The sequence below is a fragment of the Protomyctophum bolini genome (assembly GCF_963924005.1).
Source record: "Protomyctophum bolini genome assembly, chromosome: 6".
Classification (NCBI taxonomy): domain Eukaryota; kingdom Metazoa; phylum Chordata; class Actinopteri; order Myctophiformes; family Myctophidae; genus Protomyctophum; species Protomyctophum bolini.
Window position 1 is genome coordinate 23,075,651 of NC_137867.1, and position 22,933 is coordinate 23,098,583.

A 22,933-nucleotide genomic window follows, 5' to 3' on the forward strand; every position below is an offset into this window, starting at 1 on the left:
TCGAATTCATACTGTCCAATAAGATAGGGAGGGGGGTGAAATTATGACAGGTGTCTGAAATAGACACTTTCTAAGGTGTGATTTGGAGTCCTAAGGATGAATACAGAATTAATATCAACATGCAAATTATGACACAAGACCAAGGCAAGATACCCATACCTGTCAAAATACTTTCTTAATGTCAACGAAGTCCACAACCATGAACCACAACTAACCATGTGCAACCCAGATTTGGCTCAAACAATTCATTTCTCTCCTACCACTGAAAAGCAAAGCTTTTGCACACCTACAAACGACAGTTGCGTAGGAGAGGGTACGGTGCCCCAAAATTGAACAAGGAAAACAACCGCACACTGTCTTCAAATGCAGTGACCACCATTTATTTACAGGGAAATAGCAACGTTTCGGCCTATGCGGCCTTCATCAGGCTATCTTTAAGATAGCCTGATGAAGGCCGCATAGGCATCGGCAGTGTGCGGTTGTTTTCCTTCTCCTATACCACTAAAATATGGAACACAATACCAACAGCCATTAAGAAATGTGAATCCCTAGACTCCTTCAAAACCACTCTTAAAGAGCACCGAAGTGGCTGCAATTCGAAAATGGCCCTCGAAAAAAAGGAAAAGCATGTCTTCCCTTTTTTGAGGGGCCCTGTATATTGTAGTTTACAATGTTTACACAAACATTGAATTCCCATTGACAATGAATGGAGAATTTGTCATATGTGGAGGCTTTTTTTGTCCTACACAAAATTCCCATTGACAATGAAAGAAATGTGAATAGGTCTACCATACCTTTGTACTTTTGAATTCCAATCCTGACCTTTATTTGTATACGGACAGTCGGACACGGTAGTATTTCTACAATCAATTGCAGGAGGCCTATTCGTATTGATACTAGTGATACTGTCTTGAAACATTTGAGTACCTTATCCACTACTGCTTGTTTTTAAATAGTCTAATATCGTATCGGTAGCATAGACTGAAAAACATCGGTAGGCAATAGCATTCTAGTAGCAGGGTAAATTGTACACACCTGCTAGAATGAGTTGTTGTACGCACTCCCTACCCGGTGAGGGCAACCGCGCGCCTGGGAGACCTATCAGTGCACACGAAAAATCACCATCACAGAGCTGCTCTGGGCTTGGGCTAGTATCCTGTCGTCTTGACATCAATCCCCCAAGGTTTTAATTTAGGCAGCTAACTAACCGTTTAAGTCTGCACTTGACTTAGCCATTTTCATACACAATTCAGCTTCAAAACTCCGGGGCCGTTGGTGCTATGAAGGGAAATAAGCGCGTCGTCATTGTATTGGTGCTTTTCGCGTCAATGCTGTGTGCAGCCGAAGCGGCCAGGAGGAAAGACTCGAGCAACCAGAACAGCTTCCGACGGGCTGCGAACGGCATCTACCAGACACTGAGCAATGTGTTTGGAGAGGACAACATTAGAGGACTGTACAAGGTTAGTGACTCCAGTCTCCGACACCTGCTCTGCCTCAGCTGTCCGTGGCAAGCCAACCCGAGCATCACATTTGACTTACCGTCGTTCTAGAGCAGTATGGCGAACAGAAGAGCGCGCCCGCCGCCTGGTCTGACTGACCACAAATGCATGGTTGCCATTTTGGATAAGAGCGTATAATTGTGCTACTTAAGTGGATATAAAGATGCAATGCATTGCAGAATACTGTCACATGATATAGGCTACTTACTATCTGCACAGATGGTAGGCCCAGGCCATGCAGGTCATGACAGCTGTCTCTTAATTTCGGTGTAATCCAAGATTGGGACCTTGGGTCGAGAACACATTAGTGTGCATTTCCATTTCCTTATTCTAAGAATGCACTCGGGCACAATATGTAGATAGATATTGTTTTCGGCAGTGATTGTTGTTTTCAGTGACATTGAAAGGATCAGGATCATTTGGCCAGTCAATCGCATAATACTAAAACACTAAAGGTGGTTGCACACATGGACGCGTTTATCGGAAAAACCGACGGAGCGTGCATGGACCTTCCTCCTATTAGAAAACGCACTATGATGACTCTGAGATTAGCATTTTCATGATTAATCTGGGAGTCCATCTGATCATATTCATAATTTCTTGGTAATTTAGCTGGTTTTGTGCGTTCACAGCAATGTCACTCAAGTTGAGCCGACCAGAGTATTTCACATTTTCAAATGGAAATATTGATGTTTAGATATATGCGGATCTCGATAGCCTATCACTGTCTGAAAGCTCAAATATTGCAATGTAAAAGAGTCAAGCCAAAACTTCCTGTATTTAAACCTAACATTACTTCCTTCCTGCATTGAGCAGCCTACATGTTGTACACTTCTAGATGAGCATAACTTGAATGTTGGACTCACTCCATATTATTCTTTACAAAAAGAAAATACACCATCATTTAAACAGTTATTAGTTAAAGAAACATATTCCAGATTGCTGTATGAATGCAAACGACATATTTATTGCTTCCCAATCTGCAGTTCTTCTCTAAGACAACAGAGCGGTTTGTTCATGGGGTGGATGGATTCATTGACGCCATATGGAAGATCTGGACTGATCTACTGGATGTCATGGGCATTGACTGTAAGCATGTGGTGTTATTTTTTAATGTTATATTTATGGCATTTATTTGATGACAGAACAATTGATCTTGCGATTAGCCACAAAACGTTCAAAGTGTTTTCTATATTACATTTTTCTTGTCTTATGGTAAGGTGACATTTAAAGACACAGCAATAATCTTACCTTCTCTTCTTCCATCTACTTTCTCTTGTTTGTAATCCCCACGTTCTCTTCCACTAGCCTCCAACCTCAGCCACTACTTCAGTCCCACCTCCCTCACTAACTCCCCAGCACGTGCCCTGCTCCTCGTAGCCGCCGTGCTCCTGGCGTACTGGTTCCTCTCCTTGTTCCTTGGGGGTTTCTTTTACCTACTGCATGCCGTCTTCGGACGGTTCTTCTGGCTCGCCCGTGTCACCCTCTTTGCCCTGTCCTGCCTCTACATCCTGCAAAAGTTCGAGGGCGACCCGGAGCGTGCTGTCCTGCCACTCTGCTTCATCATGGCTGTGTACTTTATGACAGGACCTGTGGGCGCGTACTGGCGCAGGGGCGGTGCGTCAGCCTCGCTGGAAGAGAAAATCGACCACCTGGACACTCAGGTCAGGCTGCTCAACATAAGGCTGAGCCGCGTCATAGACAGCCTGGAGCGTACCGGGGACCAGTAGAGAAAGGTGGATGGTGGGATTGTGGGAGGGGGGGGAGGTTACTCTGAAGGGGAAATATTAATATTTGATATCTGAAAATCTACTTGAACGTGTATGGTTCATTAAGTCATGATTTTTAAAGCATTTACATCTGTCAATACGTACTAAGAAGAAATTCAGCCCTAATCCTACATCTTCAGAGGAACTCTCAAAATGGGGTTACAAGTTTTGGGAGTTGCGATTCATGAATGAGCATATAAAATGTTTTCTTTTTACCTTTTTGAATATTCTGAGCGGTAACTTATGGGTCTATTATTGTCTTTCCCTTTATAAGGTACATATGGGGTGTACTCTGGACACTTAAAGAGCCAGATCCACAGCCCAGGCAGTTTTAAACCCAAACTGGACATTTCCATGTTTAAATACGAATATCCCTGTCTATAGATTGACATCGATAAGCACGCTTTTCTTCTCGTCTGATAAATACCTGTGCTACACTGTTCTTGACATACACAGGACGTTAAATGAAACAAAACAAGCACTCCATTGGTCTGCTGGCTCATACATCAGCATGACTAAGAAACTGCCTGGGTAGTAGATCTGCCTATGCTCCCTTTCTGCATACACCCCCTTCTCCTTTCTGAGGAAATCAAAAGTGGGACAGGGGTAGGGTTTGTGATCCAAACACTGTATTTGTGTATTTAGAAGGCAGCGAATGCAGTAGATGTTAGATGACTGATAGCAGGAAGAACTATAACCTATTTCCGCCCAACAGTTTGAAGTGGCATATTCCAGTCAGTGTCATTTAGTCTCCATTCCATAGAAGCAGCAGATATCAGGACCTCTTTTTCTTGTGCTTGAAATAATTAATGCGAGTGTCATGCACAAGTAAGCGTTTTTGTGTTTGTTGCTTGGGAAATGTTAAAAGCACTGGATATTTAAGTGAAGTAGACTGGTAGAAAATGGACAGACAGGCAGTAATATCTCAGGGACATAGACAGAAATCCATAAAACACTGCATACATTTGCAGCAATTAGGATGAATGCTGCATGTATCAATTCTGTTTTAAGATCATGTCAGAATAGTGAATTCTGAACTAATGTTTGACTTGTATGGTACTGTATTTGCTGCCCTCACACAGGGACAAACAGGGCTAACTGGGACTTTACGCATCACTAATCATTCCCCTAAATATCATTTGCCATTGTGACTTTTTGCTACATTAAAATACTGTTAGACGTATGTGTTTAGGGATGTGCGCAGCGACAAATTGAATTGACTATTAAATCATGTTTTTTGTAAATGTTTAATCGACTAATCCAAAATTAACAATTATTCATTATCTGTGCAATAATGCATGGCCGCAAATTGAATTACAGCGCATTATTTATTTTACATACTCTCAAATGCTCTTAGCTATCGTACAAATGAATTAATTTCAGACATGTCATGTCGTTGAATGACTGTCATGATTAGTTAAAAGTGGGTCAAATAGTATTACCGTTTGTACCTTAGTGAATGATGGAGACTTTGACAGATTTGCCACTACCCTAGCTAATTTTGACCTATTTCATAGTGCTTCTGGTGCATGCTTAGTCAATGTGCAGTCTTTATGATTTTTTTACGTTTTGATCATTTGATCTTGCCTTTTATTTTTTTACATTTATCAAGTACTGTATTTTCCCTCCAACCATAGTTATATTCACAGTTATCCATTCCTATTATCCATTGCACTAAAGGACAAGTGACCCGAGCACTGTGGTGATTAAAATCCAAGTAGACATTGTCATTGTCACTTGTTAATCTGATTTAATTTACAGACATCGTTAGAAGGGTGTCTGTGATGTTAGGTCTGAATTATTCATGTCTATCACTGCAGCGCAGTACCATTGTGTAATACCAGAATAGGGTTTGGCCAGTTTGATCTCTCAATATGATGTTTATTTTCTTGAACCTTGTTGTTTTGGTATGTCAATGGCATTTCATAGCATGTTGTCCACTGGAGGGCAGTCCACTGTTCGATGACATGCCATGACACTTGCAAAAACGGGACCTTTTTGAGAAACAATTCTTCTTGATAAACTATCATAGAATTTAATGGAGCATTTTTTAAAGCACTATAAAAGCAGCTTTTTTCATTCAAATGCTGACTGTCTTGATTTAGACACACTTTGGTGGTTATAGGCGACGTTTTAATATGGCCAATTTGTGCCCTACAAAAACTCCCTCAATTACCAAGATTTGTGGTCACAGTTCCAAACAAGCTTGCAATTTTCTTGCATGCTGTTTCAATTTTTTATGCTTAAAATCTTACATTCTAAAAAAAGAATCATTTGAATGTTCCAAACTGTAAATTATTTGCTTTTTTATCTTATTGTGAGCACTTACTGTAACTGGTAGTGCTAGATTTAGACAGTTTTCCAGTATAGTATGGATTTTCTAAGTATTTCAATGAGTCTGTATAGTTTGGGTCAACTTTTGCACTGATTACTACTATATTGACCAAACCATACACCTCACTTAGTGCAGGGCTGGGTAATATATTTCAATATTATGTCCATATCATCTAGACTAGAAATTGTCTTGGATATCATAATATTGTAATCTGGCATAAGTGTTGTCTCTTCTTTGTTTTAAAGGCTGCATGACAGTCAATGTTACATGACTTCTAGTTCATTATTTGCCTTTAATCACCTATGTTTTAGGTATGTTGATTATTTAGCAAAAATGTCATGTAAATATTAAGTGAAAAACTCATCCGCACAATATCAATATCGAGGTATTTGGTCAAAAGATATATTCAATTTTGGCCATATCTCCCAGCCCTTTCTCACTATGATTCAGCCCAGATCCAGCCCCAGTTTTACACAAATATAGTATTTAAAATACCTTGCCAAGACCCTAGAGTTTTCCATCAATACTTAATTAATTGTCACAGCATCATGTAAAAGTATTTAGGCAGTGGCCTGTGTATATGTATAATGGAATGTGTGATTTGGTGGATAATATTCATGTACACTGTAATTTAAGTAAGATTTGACCTGGCCTCCCAATGCATCTCTGCAATTATCTTGATGCTATTCTAGGTCACTGGGGTAATCTTGCTCAGCTGCGTTTGAGAGGTCCAGCTCTATATTGTATAAAAGTTAATCATATTTTCATGTTCAATAGTAAATCAAGACCCATGTTTCTTTCAGAAAAATGGAGGCCATTTTCTCTGATTATATACAACCATTCCATCCACTTTACTGCATTTGGTTTGTGCACAGGAGTCACACTGAAATGGCAGATCTATCACGGTGCATTGTGAGCTTGTAGATAGCTATTTTTGGTGCATGACAAGATGCACAAAGCAGCACAATACAAGATATATTGTACTCTTTAAGTTGCTACTAGATCTAAACCCTTACTTGTAACTAGGCGTTATGCATATCTGTGATCATGACGAGCTGAGACTACAATGAAAATATGACATGCATTCTCTGTTGAGATTGGATGTCTTCTGAATGACCATCATTGAAAGGGACAACTCCATCTTTTTATATTTATGCAGATTATTTTAGATGTGCTGTGCCAAGTTTTCCTTTTTGTCTGTACAATACTTATTCAGTTGAAGCACTTAAAACGAGTAGAGGTCATTTTCTTTTGCATTTCCCTCCTATTTTTCCACTATTTGAAAATGTTCTGTACTAAAGTGATGTGGGGTGTGATGACCCCTTCTGCCTGCCTGTTGTCAATTGTGTATCATGTGTTGGAATGTGTTTGTGGAGAAATCATCCTTTTCAAAGAGATGTTTTACAGTGAAAATGAGGTCCAGATTTGAATAAAATGAACTTAAATCACCAAAGTATCTTGTTTGTTATTGGTCTCTGCTCTGCCAGTGTGTGTGTGTGTTGGATATTTCTTCTTTTACAATATAATCATGTCAAAGGTCATCTGACTCATGTCCCACCTAGGCAGGATCTGACACAAATTTTGACCTGATGGTTAAGACTGGCGAATGTTTTTGTCTATTATTAAATGCCATGAATGCTTAGCCTTAGACTAAGGTTCGTGTTGGGTCAAAGTTATTTTTGAAATTAATTTGAAAGTAAGAATATCAATAGTTACCTACTGGGGGCACGGTGGCGCTGTCGCCTCACAGCTAAAAGGTCTTGGGTTCGATTCCCGCTGTGGGTGTGTTCTCTCCTCCGCGTCATCAATCCATACCTTAGGACCCTAGGTCAGTGATACTCAACCTCAGGCCCGCGGGCCACATCAGGCCCGCGGGACCATTATGACTGGCCCACCAATGAAAATCTAAAAAAAAGAAGAAAATAAAATCTGGAAAATGAAATAAAAATAAATAAATCTGAATGAAGTTATCTTTAATTACATTATTATAAGTAATACTATTAGAGTTGTACTATTACTCGAACGAAAATAAAAGCTTGGGGGGGGGGGGGGGGAGATGCAATGCAAATTAAAGACATATACTGTGTATCCCTATTCCCTGACATAATTTTATAGCTAAACGGACAGAATTCTATTTTATTTGAATGATGAAACCCAGCTGCCATTAATAGTTGGAAATGGAAATGGAAATTGCGGAAATGGAAATTGCGGAAATGCGGAAATGGAAATTGCGGAAATGGTAATTGCGGAAATTGCGGAAATGATGGAAATTGCGGAAATGGTAATTGCGGAAATTGCTCTTCACTTATAGCTATCTATTTTCAGGTAGATTGTTTTATTTTACTCAGTCAGCCATATCACTACTCATTTTTTTTCATGAAAAAGGTCATAGCTGGGTAATCTATTTTCAGGCAAATTGTGTTTATTGTATTTTATTTTACTCAGCCATAACAATTTATTTTCTGTTAACCAACTTGCTGGCTGGCAGGCAGGCAGACAGCTACTCATAGACAGGCAGACAGACAGACAGACAGACAACTACTCGTGGATAATTGGACAGGCAGGCAGTCAGACAGCTACTCATAGACTGGCAGACAGACAGCTACTCATGGAGAATTGGACAGGCAGGCAGACAGCTACTCATGGACAATTGGACAGGCAGGAAGGCAGACAGCTACTCATAGACAGACAGACAGCTACTCATGGACAATTGGACAGGCAGGAAGGCAGACAGCTACTCATAGACAGACAGACAGCTACTCATAGACAATTGGGCAGGCAGGCAGACAGCTACTCATAGACAGACAGACAGCTACTCATGGACAATTGGACAGGCAGGAAGGCAGACAGCAACTCATAGACAGGCAGACAGACAGCTACTCATGGACAATTAGGCAGGCAGGCAGACAGCTACTCATAGACAGGCAGACAGACAGCTACTCATGGACAATTAGGCAGGCAGGCAGACAGCTACTCAGACAGGCAGACAGACAGCTACTCATGGACAATTGGACAGGCAGGAAGGCAGACAGCTACTCATAGACAGACAGACAGCTACTCATGGACAATTGGACAGGCAGGAAGGCAGACAGCTACTCATAGACAGACAGACAGCTACTCATAGACAATTGGGCAGGCAGGCAGACAGCTACTCATAGACAGACAGACAGCTACTCATGGACAATTGGACAGGCAGGAAGGCAGACAGCAACTCATAGACAGGCAGACAGACAGCTACTCATGGACAATTAGGCAGGCAGACAGCTACTCATAGACAGGCAGACAGACAGCTACTCATGGACAATTAGGCAGGCAGGCAGACAGCTACTCAGACAGGCAGGCAGACAGCTACTCATGGACAATTGGACAGGCAGGCAGGCAGACAGACAGCTACTCATAGACAGGCAGGCAGACAGCTACTCATAGACAGGCAGACAGTAAGACAGCTACTCATTGACAGACAGACAAATAACTACTCATGGACAGACAGACAGACAGAAATGATGGAAATTGCGGAAATGATGGAAATTGCGGAAATTGCGGAAATGGTAATTGCGGAAATTGCTCTTCACTTATAGCTATCTATTTTCAGGTAGATTGTTTTATTTTACTCAGTCAGCCATATCACTACTCATTCTTTTTCATGAAAAAGGTCATAGCTGGGTAATCTATTTTCAGGCAAATTGTGTTTATTGTATTTTATTTTACTCAGCCATAACAATTTATTTTCTGTTAACCAACTTGCTGGCTGGCAGGCAGGCAGACAGCTACTCATAGACAGGCAGACAGACAGACAGCTACTCGTGGATAATTGGACAGGCAGGCAGTCAGACAGCTACTCATAGACTGGCAGACAGACAGCTACTCATGGAGAATTGGACAGGCAGGCAGACAGCTACTCATGGACAATTGGACAGGCAGGAAGGCAGACAGCTACTCATAGACAGACAGACAGCTACTCATGGACAATTGGACAGGCAGGAAGGCAGACAGCTACTCATAGACAGACAGACAGCTACTCATAGACAATTGGGCAGGCAGGCAGACAGCTACTCATAGACAGACAGACAGCTACTCATGGACAATTGGACAGGCAGGAAGGCAGACAGCAACTCATAGACAGGCAGACAGACAGCTACTCATGGACAATTAGGCAGGCAGGCAGACAGCTACTCATAGACAGGCAGACAGACAGCTACTCATGGACAATTAGGCAGGCAGGCAGACAGCTACTCAGACAGGCAGACAGACAGCTACTCATGGACAATTGGACAGGCAGGAAGGCAGACAGCTACTCATAGACAGACAGACAGCTACTCATGGACAATTGGACAGGCAGGAAGGCAGACAGCTACTCATAGACAGACAGACAGCTACTCATAGACAATTGGGCAGGCAGGCAGACAGCTACTCATAGACAGACAGACAGCTACTCATGGACAATTGGACAGGCAGGAAGGCAGACAGCAACTCATAGACAGGCAGACAGACAGCTACTCATGGACAATTAGGCAGGCAGACAGCTACTCATAGACAGGCAGACAGACAGCTACTCATGGACAATTAGGCAGGCAGGCAGACAGCTACTCAGACAGGCAGGCAGACAGCTACTCATGGACAATTGGACAGGCAGGCAGGCAGACAGACAGCTACTCATAGACAGGCAGGCAGACAGCTACTCATAGACAGGCAGACAGTAAGACAGCTACTCATTGACAGACAGACAAATAACTACTCATGGACAGACAGACAGACAGGCAGGCAGGCAGGCAAAGAGCTACTCATGTTATGTTATTATGTTATTATAACAGCTACTCATGTTATGTGCAATAATTTGTGCAGTTATGGAAACAGCTCTTTGTGTTTATGCAAGAAAATGTAACACGTTTATTTATTTACATATTGTGTGCATGCACATTGTACTTTGATACATTTTGCGAAAATAAAGCAATTGAAAGAGAGAAGTTATCAAGTATCATTAATGTCGTAATTTTATCTACTGGCCCCTGGCCCCTTGCCATTTTTGTAATGTGGCCCACAGGTAAATCTATTTGAGTATCCCTGCCCTAGGTGGTGGTGGCAAAAGGGCCTTTCTATGTGGAAGGTACCCTCACAAAAAAAACATTGGTCTATATACAGTACTGCCTGGCCAGCAGGGGCACCTGATAGATGGGGTAAGGAACTGGTTGGAATAACGTTCTTTCCACGTGGGAGAAACCCCCATCAGGTGAAAAGAAGCAGCTTGGACTCTTCATGAATTGAAGGAAGCATGAGGTCAGTCCGTTGCTCTCTGTTTACTGTTGAGTGAGAAAACAACGTCAAGCTAATCATCTGGTGACCCCGCAAAATAATTTGGGTACCCCCAGTTTGTGAACCACTGACTAATTAGAAAGGTTAAGGAAGGATCCGAAGACTAGTGATGTGCGAAGAATGCCTTTAAAAAAGGTCCTTTATTTGTATTACTGTATATGCACACACGTGTATATACTGTACTACATACACACACTTTTTCTATGAAAGTATAATCAAGTTAAAAAAAAATACATCCATGTCATCATTGATCACAGAGCTGAAGCAGACTTGACGAGTTGAACTTTAAAAATAATTTATCATTGTGCATCAAACAGGTGGAGGCCTAATCAACTGGTGACCTTGATTCTATTCTCGTGTAAATTAATTTACACAATTGCCTACATTCTAAGCAACTAGATGCTTTATTTGGTTCCATAAAAGGTATTAGAAGCCTGCTATGGTTTCACTGGCATGAAACAAATCCTGATTTTACTGAACGGAGAAGTACTCATTACTGACACTGACAAAACCACTCATTACATTTGACAAAGTTTGCTTTCTGGAAACAATTCTAGACTTGTTAATCCCATTACGATTCTTGTCTGTTTAGAGTTATTAGCGCGTGGGAGTTTCTGGGCGGGAACCCCTTATGGTGTTTTACACCCTCAGGCCGGGAACCCATTTTGGGGTTCTGTACAGTATGTACAGTATTCAAAAATGTAAACAAATTGATGCTATATAAATATTTGAAGTTTTTTCAGAAAACTTAGGTCAGAATATAGAGGCGTTTTTAGAATCAGCCTCAGGCCGAAATGGGTTAAAGCCCCATGTAATACATTTATTTCATTAATATATTAAAGAAACTGATGATTTTATATTTAGACCTGAGAGAACAATTTATCTACCTGTCGTCTTTAACTCAGAATATACAAAAAGGCTGAACTTGCACACTAGTAACATTTGAATACCATACATTACTACTGTACCTAAAACCTTGTCTACTTGTAGACATAATTGGACATGGAACACTATAAAACTGAAGCTGATAAATAAATACCCACCTGAAAATTAATGTTCTGTTAATTAAAGAGCTGGAGGACAGCGAGAGACCCCTGTAATTGAACAAACACTATAGACAACATTACTATCAGAAGTTTGTTTTAACAAAACACTTTAAAAAGCTACCTTTAACCACTCTGTCACTGCAGAAAGTAGCTACCTAGAAGTTTATTTGTCAGAAGAACTGTTAAGGATATACCCCCCACCCCGTTAGTTTTGTGACTTGTCACAAGTGGACAACTTCTTGCCTCATCTCTGAGCAGCATCATCAACCTAATTGACCATCTCTAGTCCACTATCATTTTAGTGTCTAGTTCTTCTAATGTTGATAAGAATGGGCATCGAGGTGGCTGAGAATGAGAAAGTGCTGAGAATCTTGGCTAGGGTGTGTTCCACCACATATGACATGACAAAGTATAATTTAGGCTTGGGGTTTCTATCCAGTGCTACCTTTGTGTGTCAACCCCTTTTTGCCACTCCTTTCTTTCCTGTCACTCCTCTGTATACTGTTCAAAAGAATTGTCATGAAAATCCATGAGATCTGAGGAAAATAAAATAATAGAGATGGCGTCCACATCCATCGATGCTGATGCTTTGGTTGTGCTCAGGCCAGGCTGGGTCAGAGTCGGCATGTGTTCTTAAAAGCGTGACACCACTTTAATTTCTAGTCCAGAGGTGCCACCCAAACCTGTCCCAGATCCCTGAACCTGACCTGATCCCTGGGCCAAATGGATATGGTGGAGACCCGTGTTGAAACTGGCACATATCAGGTTAGTGGAGTCGCTGGGGGCCAAAGAAACCAATGGACCAGCACCATCCAGAGTCAACGTTCCTAAGCAGACTGGAGATACAATAGGTGAACGAGAGGTCAGGACAAGTACATTATATTTACATAATGTACATTCATTTCAAAATATATGTTGTATATAGGGGTGTGTGTGTGTGTGTTATTCCTTCTCTGTTACCTGCAGTATTCTGGTCCCAGATTTTAATGGAGCTGTCATGGGAGGAGGTTGCCACCATGGGAGAGGCACCAGGAAGGGGGTCGATAAACATACAACAGGCTGTGGTCTGGAGGTGCCCTCTGTACTCCACAACCTTACAGCCAGGCTGACGCAGATCCCATAGCTACAAATGCACACACACACACACACACACACACACACACACACACACACACACACACACACACACACACACACACACACACACACACACACACACACACACACACACACACACACACACACACACACACACACACACACACACACACACACACACACACACACACACACACACACCTTAACATAAGATAATATGCCATTGACCATTTTCACACCACCACCAACCCCGGTATGACAAGTCTTCACCACCACCAACCCCAGTATGACATGGATGGCTGTGTGAATATCATTGCTCTCCATATTTCATCTTTTTAAGTCTTTTCATAAAGTAATATTGCCCTGTTGTGACGAAAAGAGAGTTGAGCCAGAAGCTCTCTGTCTTCCGAGCAATCTTCGTTCCTACTCTCACCTATGGTCACGATGTGTGGGTCAAGAATAAGGTCAAGAATACAAGCGGACGAAATTAGTTTTATTTGACGGGAGGCTGACGTTTCCCTTAGAGATAGGGTGAGAAGTTTAGTCACACGAGAGAAACTCTGAGTAGAGTCGCTGCTTCTTCGCCAGCTTAGGTGGTTCGGGCATCTGGTTAGGATGCCTCTCGGCCCGGCGTCTCCCTAGGGAGGTCCTCGAGGCACGTCCCACTGAGAGGAGACCCCGGGGCAGACCAAGGCGCAGTTGGAAATACATAGACTCACTGGCCTTGGAATGTCTCGGGAACCCCCAGGAGGAAGTCACTAATGTTGCTCTGGAGAGGGAAGTCTGGAGCACTCTGGTGGAGTGGTTGCCCCCGCGACCCGACTACGGATAAGCGGTTGAAGATGGATGGATGGAATATAAATATAATATAAATAGCCGATTTACAAGCTTGCAACATGACAGCTTGTAGATGTGTTATTTAGAAATTCTGAACATTTTCATTTATTTTACCTATACAGTACATGCCCTAAATAGAGATGGTTAAGTCTGTCTGTGGACTTTATACATATTTAACAAATAAATAATAACTACATTGGATGCACTTTGGCAATTACCATTACTTTTCCTGAAAAATAGCTGGTTTGTATGTACAAGGTTTTCACCCGACACGGCCGACAGCAACAATATGTTCAATGGGGGATCCTTGTGTTTACTTTGCACTGGGATCAACTTTAACTCAACAGGATATCAAGATTGTAATTGTGAGAGCTATTTGAAAGCTGAATTGTCTGTCTACAACTCTACATCTATTCAGACCCCATACATTTCCACCCATCTTACCGTACTCTCACAGCCCTGGCCTCCAAAGCCATTGCTGCTGGACACCATATAGTTGCCATTTGAAGAAACATCACAGTGGGTCTGAATGTACTGCTTGGCTGGGAAAGTATTGGTCACTTGCCATGTGCGACTGTCCCACACCCTGCATGTAGTACACACATTATTAGATGCATTCGCACAGAAAAGGATCACTATGAAAGACAGTGTGATGTAGATCATTGAAACATGTTTTAAGCCCTACGTCATTGACCAATGACACAAGGGTTCATTTGGTCAAACAACAATAAATAGATTGATAGATGCTGGCCAGACATCACATCAGTTCAACTGGGATAGTCTGGGATCTACTGGGTCTAGTTTTACCTGATGGTTTTATCCTCAGAGGTCTGTACTATAGAAGAGCTGTCTGGCACCCAACACACATGAGTCACCTGGAATGACAGGACAAAAAGATGGGAATGTTTTGGGCTGTGCGATTATTCTATTGATTAATCTTTTCAAATAATCATGAAGGGCATTTGTTTATATTTTTAATACATATATCACCGTGAAGTAAAATTTAAGTTTTATTTATAATCCACGTCTGATTAAGTCCTATTTTATACCATACAAAAATGGGGAAATAGCTGATCTACAAGCTGACAACAAGCCACACGTGATCTTGTAGATCAGCTACAGTATTTTCACTATTTTTGAAAATAATTCCCATCAGGACTCTGCCACAGCGGATCATTTGTTTCCAAATGCTTCTGTTTTATGCATCTTCCTTGGTCATTCCAGTCCAGCCACCTGCATGTCTTCTCTCACTGCATCCATAAACCTGCTCTGGGGCTGTCCTCCTCTTCTCTTGTCAAAAGCATATCTCGTGCAACAGGGTGGGGACGGTGGCACAGTCGCTAGTGCTGTCGCCTCACAGCTAGAAGGTCCTGGGTTAGATTCCCGCTGGGGACACTGTGGGTGCATTCTCTCCTCTGCGTCATCAGTGCCCATACCCGAGGCGGGGCTGGAGAAAGGGCCTTTCTGTGTGGAGTTTGCATGTTCTCCCCGTGTCCCCTAGGGTAGGTACCCTCACAAAAACATGCAGGAATCCTGGTCTCTCAGCTACCTCCCCCTGGCCAGCCGTGGCGTCTGATGGAGGGAAAAGGAACTGATCGGAATAACGTGTTCCTTCCACCCACGTGTTCCTTCCCCGGCCAAAAATGTGCAGCTTGGACTCCTCATGCATAGAACAAAGCATGAGGTCAGTCCGCTACCCTCCCTAGGGTGGCAGAGGAAGTGTAGCGCCCAGGATTACATTAGATAATGACACTGGGTGAAAAATGGGTTTGTGGGATAAAAAAATCCCACAAAAACAATCCTGCAAAATCGTGGGATAAATATATAAAAAATAATATATCGTGCACACACGCACAAGCACACACACACACACACACACAAACAAAATTCTCACCAGGTTTCTGGATATGTTGTGTTTCTGTTCACACTCTGCAGATTCTATGTCCCACAGGCACATGCAGTTGTCCCGGGAACCACTGCACAGCTTCCTCCCATCTAAGATTCAGACCAGAACAATGATAAATAATGCACTGACATGCGGTCTTGGTCATACAAGGTTTCCATGACAGTGTCAGTGTGACAGGAAAATAAAATAAAATAATAATAATCTGTCTTTCAACTTTCAATGTAGTTATTTAGTCAGAAGCTCTTGTTAATACATTTTATTGGTTAACATCCTTATTCTGGGGGGCACTTTCACCGAAAATAGCATACATATACAAGTTTTTAAATCTGCTATTTTTGGCAAAGTATTAGTTTACTAAGAGTGGTTAAATGTGTTAAATCTACAGACTTATATTACAACTTATATAACAACTTCACAAATAGGGAATTTAGCAGATCTACAAGCTAACACCACATTGCAATCACAAATTTGCAACCTGCTGTGAGCTTGTAGATCTGTTAATTTCACTATTTTGTGCCACACTGTCATAGGAAGAAATGTGAAATAGGTCATTAATTTATGGAAGAAAAACAATTACTATGGAGATACAAGTTTTTGTTTGTACCAGGGCTGACAGCTATTCCGTTGACCACCAGCTCATGTCCACAATATTCCTGTATAGGTTCATCCCCCTGGTCTAAGTCCCACATCAAAATACTTTTATCCCGTGATGCACTGAAGATCCATGTACTGCCTGGATAACACAGGACCTATAAGATAATGGGTGAGAAGAGAACATTCACACTGAAGAGAAAATTCACACTGAAATATAACAAACTATAAAAGACACCATCCATCTCGAATTTGTAAAATCTCTAAACACGCTAGCATTTTAATATTATGTCCACACATATATCCCTAAACATTACCTTGGTAACCTCTCGATTGTGGCCCTGGAAGGACTGGCACATTTTGCCTTGTCTCCAGTCATACACCACCACAGCCTAGGGATACACAAACATTATGTTTATTACCTACACCTTGTCTCCGGTCATACACCACCACAGCCTAGGGATACACAAACATTATGTTTATTACTTGTTTTGTCAGTCTCTAATCTCTAATCTCTAAACTGCCACCACCTTGGCAGAGGTCTTTGCTCTACTGAATGCATTTTCTAATGTTACCACGATTTTACAATTAAACGGATTAACATCAAACAACGACATTCCCTAAATATTGCAGGTAACATGGAAACTGAAGGAATGTGTCCTATTAACTCACATGAGGCCACCGTAATGTCTGATTTCAAATGTATGATTCTGTTCCAATATGAACCCGTTGCTTGAATGAATAGTTTATTTCGATCTTTCAGAGGGAGACATTACAAGAGTGTTTTGCATAGTGTTTAATTGTAAAGACAGAAAGACATATCTTCAGACAGATATCTCAGCACAATACAGACTATTGTAGCATACTATTGGCCATATTCACAGAGTGACCCTTTTGCTATTACGTCATACTTGAATATGACATAAGAGCAAAATGGCCACTGACTCGCTCCGATTATGTAAAGGTCTGTGATGATAACCAGGGCAAACTCTGTCAGTATGAAGTCATTCATGATTTGAATCAAGAATTCTGGTGTGAACTCCTCTTACATAGGTTGCTGTTTTGTTTTCTGTTTAGTTTAGTTTTTAGTTGGTTTTTTTCTCTAACCTGGTCACTCCCTCCAGATACACAAAGATCTGGACTGAGGTTGATAACAGTGTTGATGGATCCTTGATGGGCCGGCTCATACTGTACCACCTGACTGTCAGAAGAGCCATCTGGCCCATCTCCCCCAGAGGCTCTGAACAGAAAAACAATCTATCACATTAAGTAATCAAACAACATATAACACCTATACCTATAAACTTACATGAATGCAAAATTGCAAATGTGTGCACATGCAGAGCTTCCATTTACCCTTTTTCTTTATTTTGTAGTGATAGGTATATAGTGGTATATATTTGTTTTAGATCAACAGTATACACAATCTAGATTTGTTCAGATGCATTATTAATTATCCTGAAAACACTAATTATATATCATATTTGTATCTTTTGTACATGGTCTCATGATTCCAAATTAAATCATAAATGTATTTGAAGTTTCAATACAGCATGAATACAAAGTCAAGTAAGTAAAGCCTTGGTGTATAATTACAGTCATTCTCACCTGTAAAGTTCGGATCTCTTACGGAACTTGCTCTGAAGTTTGCCCATGTCTGTGCAACCAAATAGAGAAAGGACAATACAATCAATCAGGGAAGATAAAAGGTTGTGGGGAATTCTCTCCCCTGTCCAGGTCAATTTTGGGCGTGAAGAAGTCGCAAACCTAATAGGCACAACTCGGACGGCAATATATCGATCGAAAATCCGGGCGATAGGTGAATCGATCGAGAGGCTGCTGTATCGATACGGCAATAAACGGCATGAAGTATTTGGGTGATCAGTGTTGGCAAACGTACCTCTGTTTAACGTTATCAAAGCCCCCCTTGCAAGTTGCAATGCACTCCCTTCCCAGGCCCCTTGTTAAGATGTTTAGACATTTTATTTTAATTTAAAGGCTCTGTGAGCCTGAAAGTGTTTTATTGTATTTGTGCATCATGGTCATTATTTTTTAATAAACATATAATCGATATATTGTATTGTGGCCTTTGTATCATGATACACATCTATCGTGAGATTGCAAGCAATATCCACCACTAACAGGCTCACTTGCAGCCTGGTGCACCAAGCGCTGGGGAGCTCAAAACCAGTGGCAGCGCCTAACAACTACACTTTTGTTTTTCCCCCATCCTATTCCTGTGCCTGCCTCGTGCTTCTCCGTAGTACCTGACTTTCAAGACTCTCATGTCTCATCCGCTAGTTTGATTGATTGAAGAATGTATTAACAGTTTGGAGAATTACAGTACATTTCAAGCACAACTCAATACAAAGAACTGTGGACGACACCATAAAGCATTACACTTGTTTACAATAGGGTCCACCATGTTCAATTCATCATAACATTTAGAGAAGTACAAAAATAATATAATAATACTAATAATAATATAATCTATAATAATAGAAATAATATAGCTGCAAGCAGCGATAAGGCGGGACCAAGAAAGAAGACAATACGCAATAAGAACAATCTGCACACATAAGACTCTGTCTAAGACAGGCTATGTTGTCGGTACCCGGATTTGAACACACAACCTTGTGGTCTGAAGGCGAGAGCTCAACCAACTGAGCTATCTTGACACAGTAATTTGTTTCATTGTAAACAGTAACATCATTCAGTATTTTCAGTAACAACTGTCCTGTATTTGGGGATGTCTTTATCCATTACTACAGTGTGTTTTCACGTACAAACTTATCTTTGTACGCTTTCAGTGCTATTTGGCATGACCCTCTACTATACTGTAAACTAAAGTGAAACAAGCATATAACACTGCATGTATGAATTAGAGGCAGAAGAAGAATCTTCACAAACCAGCAATTTTCATTGGCTCATAAAAACTTAAGTCCCTTGTTTTTGCCAAATCTGGTTTGCACATGGTTTGTTGAACTCCTATCTGGTGTTGTGGGTGTGGACTTCGTTGACATTAAGGAAGTATTTAGACTATACATGGGTATCTTGGTGGTGTAGCGAATATTGTGCACCAGACCCATTACAAGATGCTGTACTCTGTCGTCAACCCAAGCCAGATTACAGCCTGTCAAAATGGGCAGGGGTGAGGTCAGGTGGGTTCGGGGAGTGAGGCCAAGTATAGTAGCCTGACCAGTTTGTTCTGGGAAGTCTGGAGCCTTGTTTTAAGGGCCTTTGAGGTGCTGTGGTACCAAGAGGTGCTATTACTATTTGATCCAAAGAGAATGGATTCAGTTTTTCCCAGGTGTAAAGATAGTTTGTTATCAGCGAGCCAGGTGCAGATTCTACCGAGCTCGGAACTGAGGGCCTTTTCAACCTGTTTGTTCCTGTCCGAGACCAGCAATGCTGAGTCATCTGCAAACAGGAACAAGTTGCAGTCACAAGCTGATGTCATGTCGTTTACATATATCAGAAACAGTAAATTCCCTAGTATGCTTGTAGAACGCCACAGCTCACTTGCTTTTTAGTCTGCTCATGCATCTGATCTGAAGCTGTATGCATTATCACTACTTCATACTGACACTCCACAGCGTTTTAAAAATGTAAGCGGCCATCTACAATAAGTTGCTCTTTGTAATCTTTGCATTTCAAAAAAAGACAGAAAGAGCTTCTGAATGACAAAATCACGTGATTATCATTGCTGCCTCTATTATGCTATTGAATTTTATTTTGTTATCATTTGAACTTGTACTGACGGCATGTAATGTCATTGATTTGATTTGAAAATAGGCCCTGGCTAAATCTGTGCTGTAACACTGTCACAGGGGGCACGAAACCGGGTCGTAGCCCTGAGCACCAAAAGGTCTTTAATCCGGACCTGCACCTCAACTAGTTGACCTTATTTTTTTATTTGTTTCAAGTATACATGCTGGAGTGGAGTCTTTAACCGTTGTACAGTTTGTATAGTTGTATTGTTTAAGTAAATATATTTTTGGTTATGAGTTTTTCTTTGTTTATTAGTTATTAAATACTTTAGTGATGTTTTCTTGATCGTTTATATTAACATCTGCATTTGACATCTGTCAACAATAAATTGTTCCACTGTTTTTATCTACATCTGCATCCTCATGCTTTGACTGGTGTGCCTAATGTTGATGTGTGATGTTCAGGCGTGGGTACCTGGAAAGAGTTTAAGGTGATTTGCTAAGCTATACATTACATTTTAAATGAATGAAATATAAAAGAGTTGTTGTATACAATATATGGAAGAAACTGCAGTCACACAGCTGGCGAAAACTAGAGTTCTCAACAGGCCCGAGAATTAAGGCCCAGCCCTCATCAAAAACATCACAATACATCAGAATTTCAGGAAAAGAAAAACAAAGGTATACATGTGAATTACAGATCAACATAGGTTTACATTATGTTGATCTGACCTCATCAAACCCTGTACACTAAGACACGCTCCATAATATTGCCAGACCTCATCAAACCCTGTACACTCAAGACACTGCCCCCTTTAGATCTCCATATATGGAGCTGACCTGTTCTGACATTCCATATGTTGATCTGACCCCCCCATGCTAAAGCGCCAGCGCTCGCCTAGCAGTCTGCCGTCACCCAGGCGGATGCGTGCTCGCTTCTCGCCCTCAGGGCGTCTTACTGGTATAGTGTGTGTGTGTGTGTGTGTGTGTGTGTGTGTGTGTGTGTGTGTGTGTGTGTGTGTGTGTGTGTACGTACACATACATATATATGAATATATGTAATTTGTGGAGAGGGGGGAGGGTACATGGAGGTGTGTCTTTGTAGTCCAGGAAGGAAGTGAAACCACATGACAGGTTTTTGGACATGAACATGGCGCCATGAATAAAATATCTAAAAAAATCATATTACACACACAAAAAAAACCCCAGGAAAGTGTTTCTCGTGTCCTAAACATCGGGGGCGTCAGGAAATACCTCACCGGACCAGAGCGCACTCGCCTATTAGTTTGCATACTGGGGCAGCTGTGGCTCAGGAGGTAGAGCAGTTCGTCCAATGATCCATGGGTCAGCGGTTCGAATCCCGGCTCCTCCTGTGTACATGTCGAAGTGTCCTTGGGAAAGACACTGAACCCCAAATTGCTCCCGATGTGCTGGTTGGTACCTTGCATGGCTTCCACCGCAATCGGTGTGTGAATGGGTGAATGTAATGCACAATCTATGTAAAGCGCCTTGGATAAAGGCGCTATATAAATGCACCATTTACCATTGCACAGCGCGCTATTTCCGAATGTACCCATCATAAAATGTTAATATTAATTAATTGTTCTTGTTGACCCATTTAACACAATCGGGCAAGGTTGCAGCTAGCCTGGCATGCAGACTAATATACACATATGTCTGCAGAGGGAATTTTATTTTTTTGCAATGGCAGATTTGTCTAGTTTCAGGCTAGGTTAGATTATTAGATTGTCAATGTGTTCTTTAGTATGTGAATACTTCTTGTTTAATCATTTTCATTTAGTAATTTAGGGTTAAGATGCGTTGCATACCATGCAATAACACCTGTTGCAAAATGTTTATTACACCTTAATTGCATAAGACCAACATGAATGGCGACTGAGGTTGAACCATCCGCACAAACACATTGACACATATAAGCCCCTTCATCCTTGTCTGATGTAATTCCCAGTATCCAAACCAAGCAGCAGGAAAGGAGACTGCTAAAATCCTATTAAAGCCGCATCATTAGGAATTAGGGACATGCATGCAGACACCTGCTGCGAAATGTCTACTACCATGACCCAAGTCCTTAGCCTATATTACAATAAACATTTCAAACAGCAATGGTAACCGCAGTGAATGAGCGACTAGATTTCTCACCTGTCACTGGGCAGGCGTGGTCGCTGTGTTGTTGGGAGTTGGTTAGCTCGCTAGCAGCATGCTAACTAATCTTTCTTTATCTCTCATCATGCCAAAAGACATTATGAACGAACGATTATCGTACGAATCCAAACGTGCAAATGAAAAACCGCGATGGTGCCATTGCCAAAAGGTGAGAAGATATACCGGCATTTACCTTTTAAGTTAGAATGGCAAACAGTAGATATAACTATGTTCAAACTGCAAAGGACCCATCCTACTTTCCTCTCCTTAGCGACGCTTCCCCTGTAACTAAGCGAAAATGAGGTCACATGACACATAACAGGAGAGGATCCAAACGAGTCTCTCCTTCAAAATAAAAGCTAGCGGCCTCAAGACTCAAGTTGATTATGCTCATTTGTATAATTGGTCCAAATATATAATAGATTGTAGACCATATCCAAATGACTGTAAACTGCACTGGATTTTGTCTATTGATCTTTAATATTTTGGATTGCTTGCCTCTTTGGACATATCTGAAACACTACACTAAAATGTTCAAGACTGAAATTGAAGTTGTCTCTTAGTTTTGACCTTTCGAGATAGGCTGGCTTTTCCAGGATACACCAGCACCATCATGATTCATGACACATATGATATGGATCAACGAAACAAGAACATTGTTTTATTTTA

At 41.3% G+C, this 22,933-nt stretch overlaps 2 protein-coding genes across 2 annotated transcripts; one reads left to right on the forward strand and one right to left on the reverse strand.

Moving 5' to 3' along the window:
• Nucleotides 1–1,133: 1,133 nt before the first annotated feature.
• bri3bp (bri3 binding protein) lies at nt 1,134–7,048 on the forward strand. The gene is made up of 3 exons (XM_080766626.1): nt 1,134–1,460; nt 2,486–2,588; nt 2,808–7,048. The coding sequence occupies exons 1-3, from the start codon at nt 1,281–1,283 to the stop codon at nt 3,227–3,229; spliced, it is 705 nt and encodes a 234-aa protein (XP_080622752.1). The 5' UTR covers nt 1,134–1,280; the 3' UTR covers nt 3,230–7,048.
• Nucleotides 7,049–12,592: 5,544 nt separating this feature from the next.
• Nucleotides 12,593–22,477, reverse strand: wdr31 (WD repeat domain 31; the record flags this gene model as incomplete). Its single annotated transcript, XM_080765381.1, has 10 exons — nt 22,262–22,477; nt 18,000–18,048; nt 17,499–17,631; nt 16,709–16,783; nt 16,405–16,549; nt 15,789–15,889; nt 14,702–14,769; nt 14,339–14,480; nt 12,920–13,082; nt 12,593–12,795 (listed from the first exon to the last, which is right to left on the reverse strand). Exons 2-10 carry the CDS (start codon nt 18,044–18,046, stop codon nt 12,593–12,595), a joined length of 1,077 nt encoding a protein of 358 aa, XP_080621507.1. The 5' UTR covers nt 18,047–18,048; nt 22,262–22,477.
• Between the last annotated feature and the right edge of the window lie 456 nt (nt 22,478–22,933).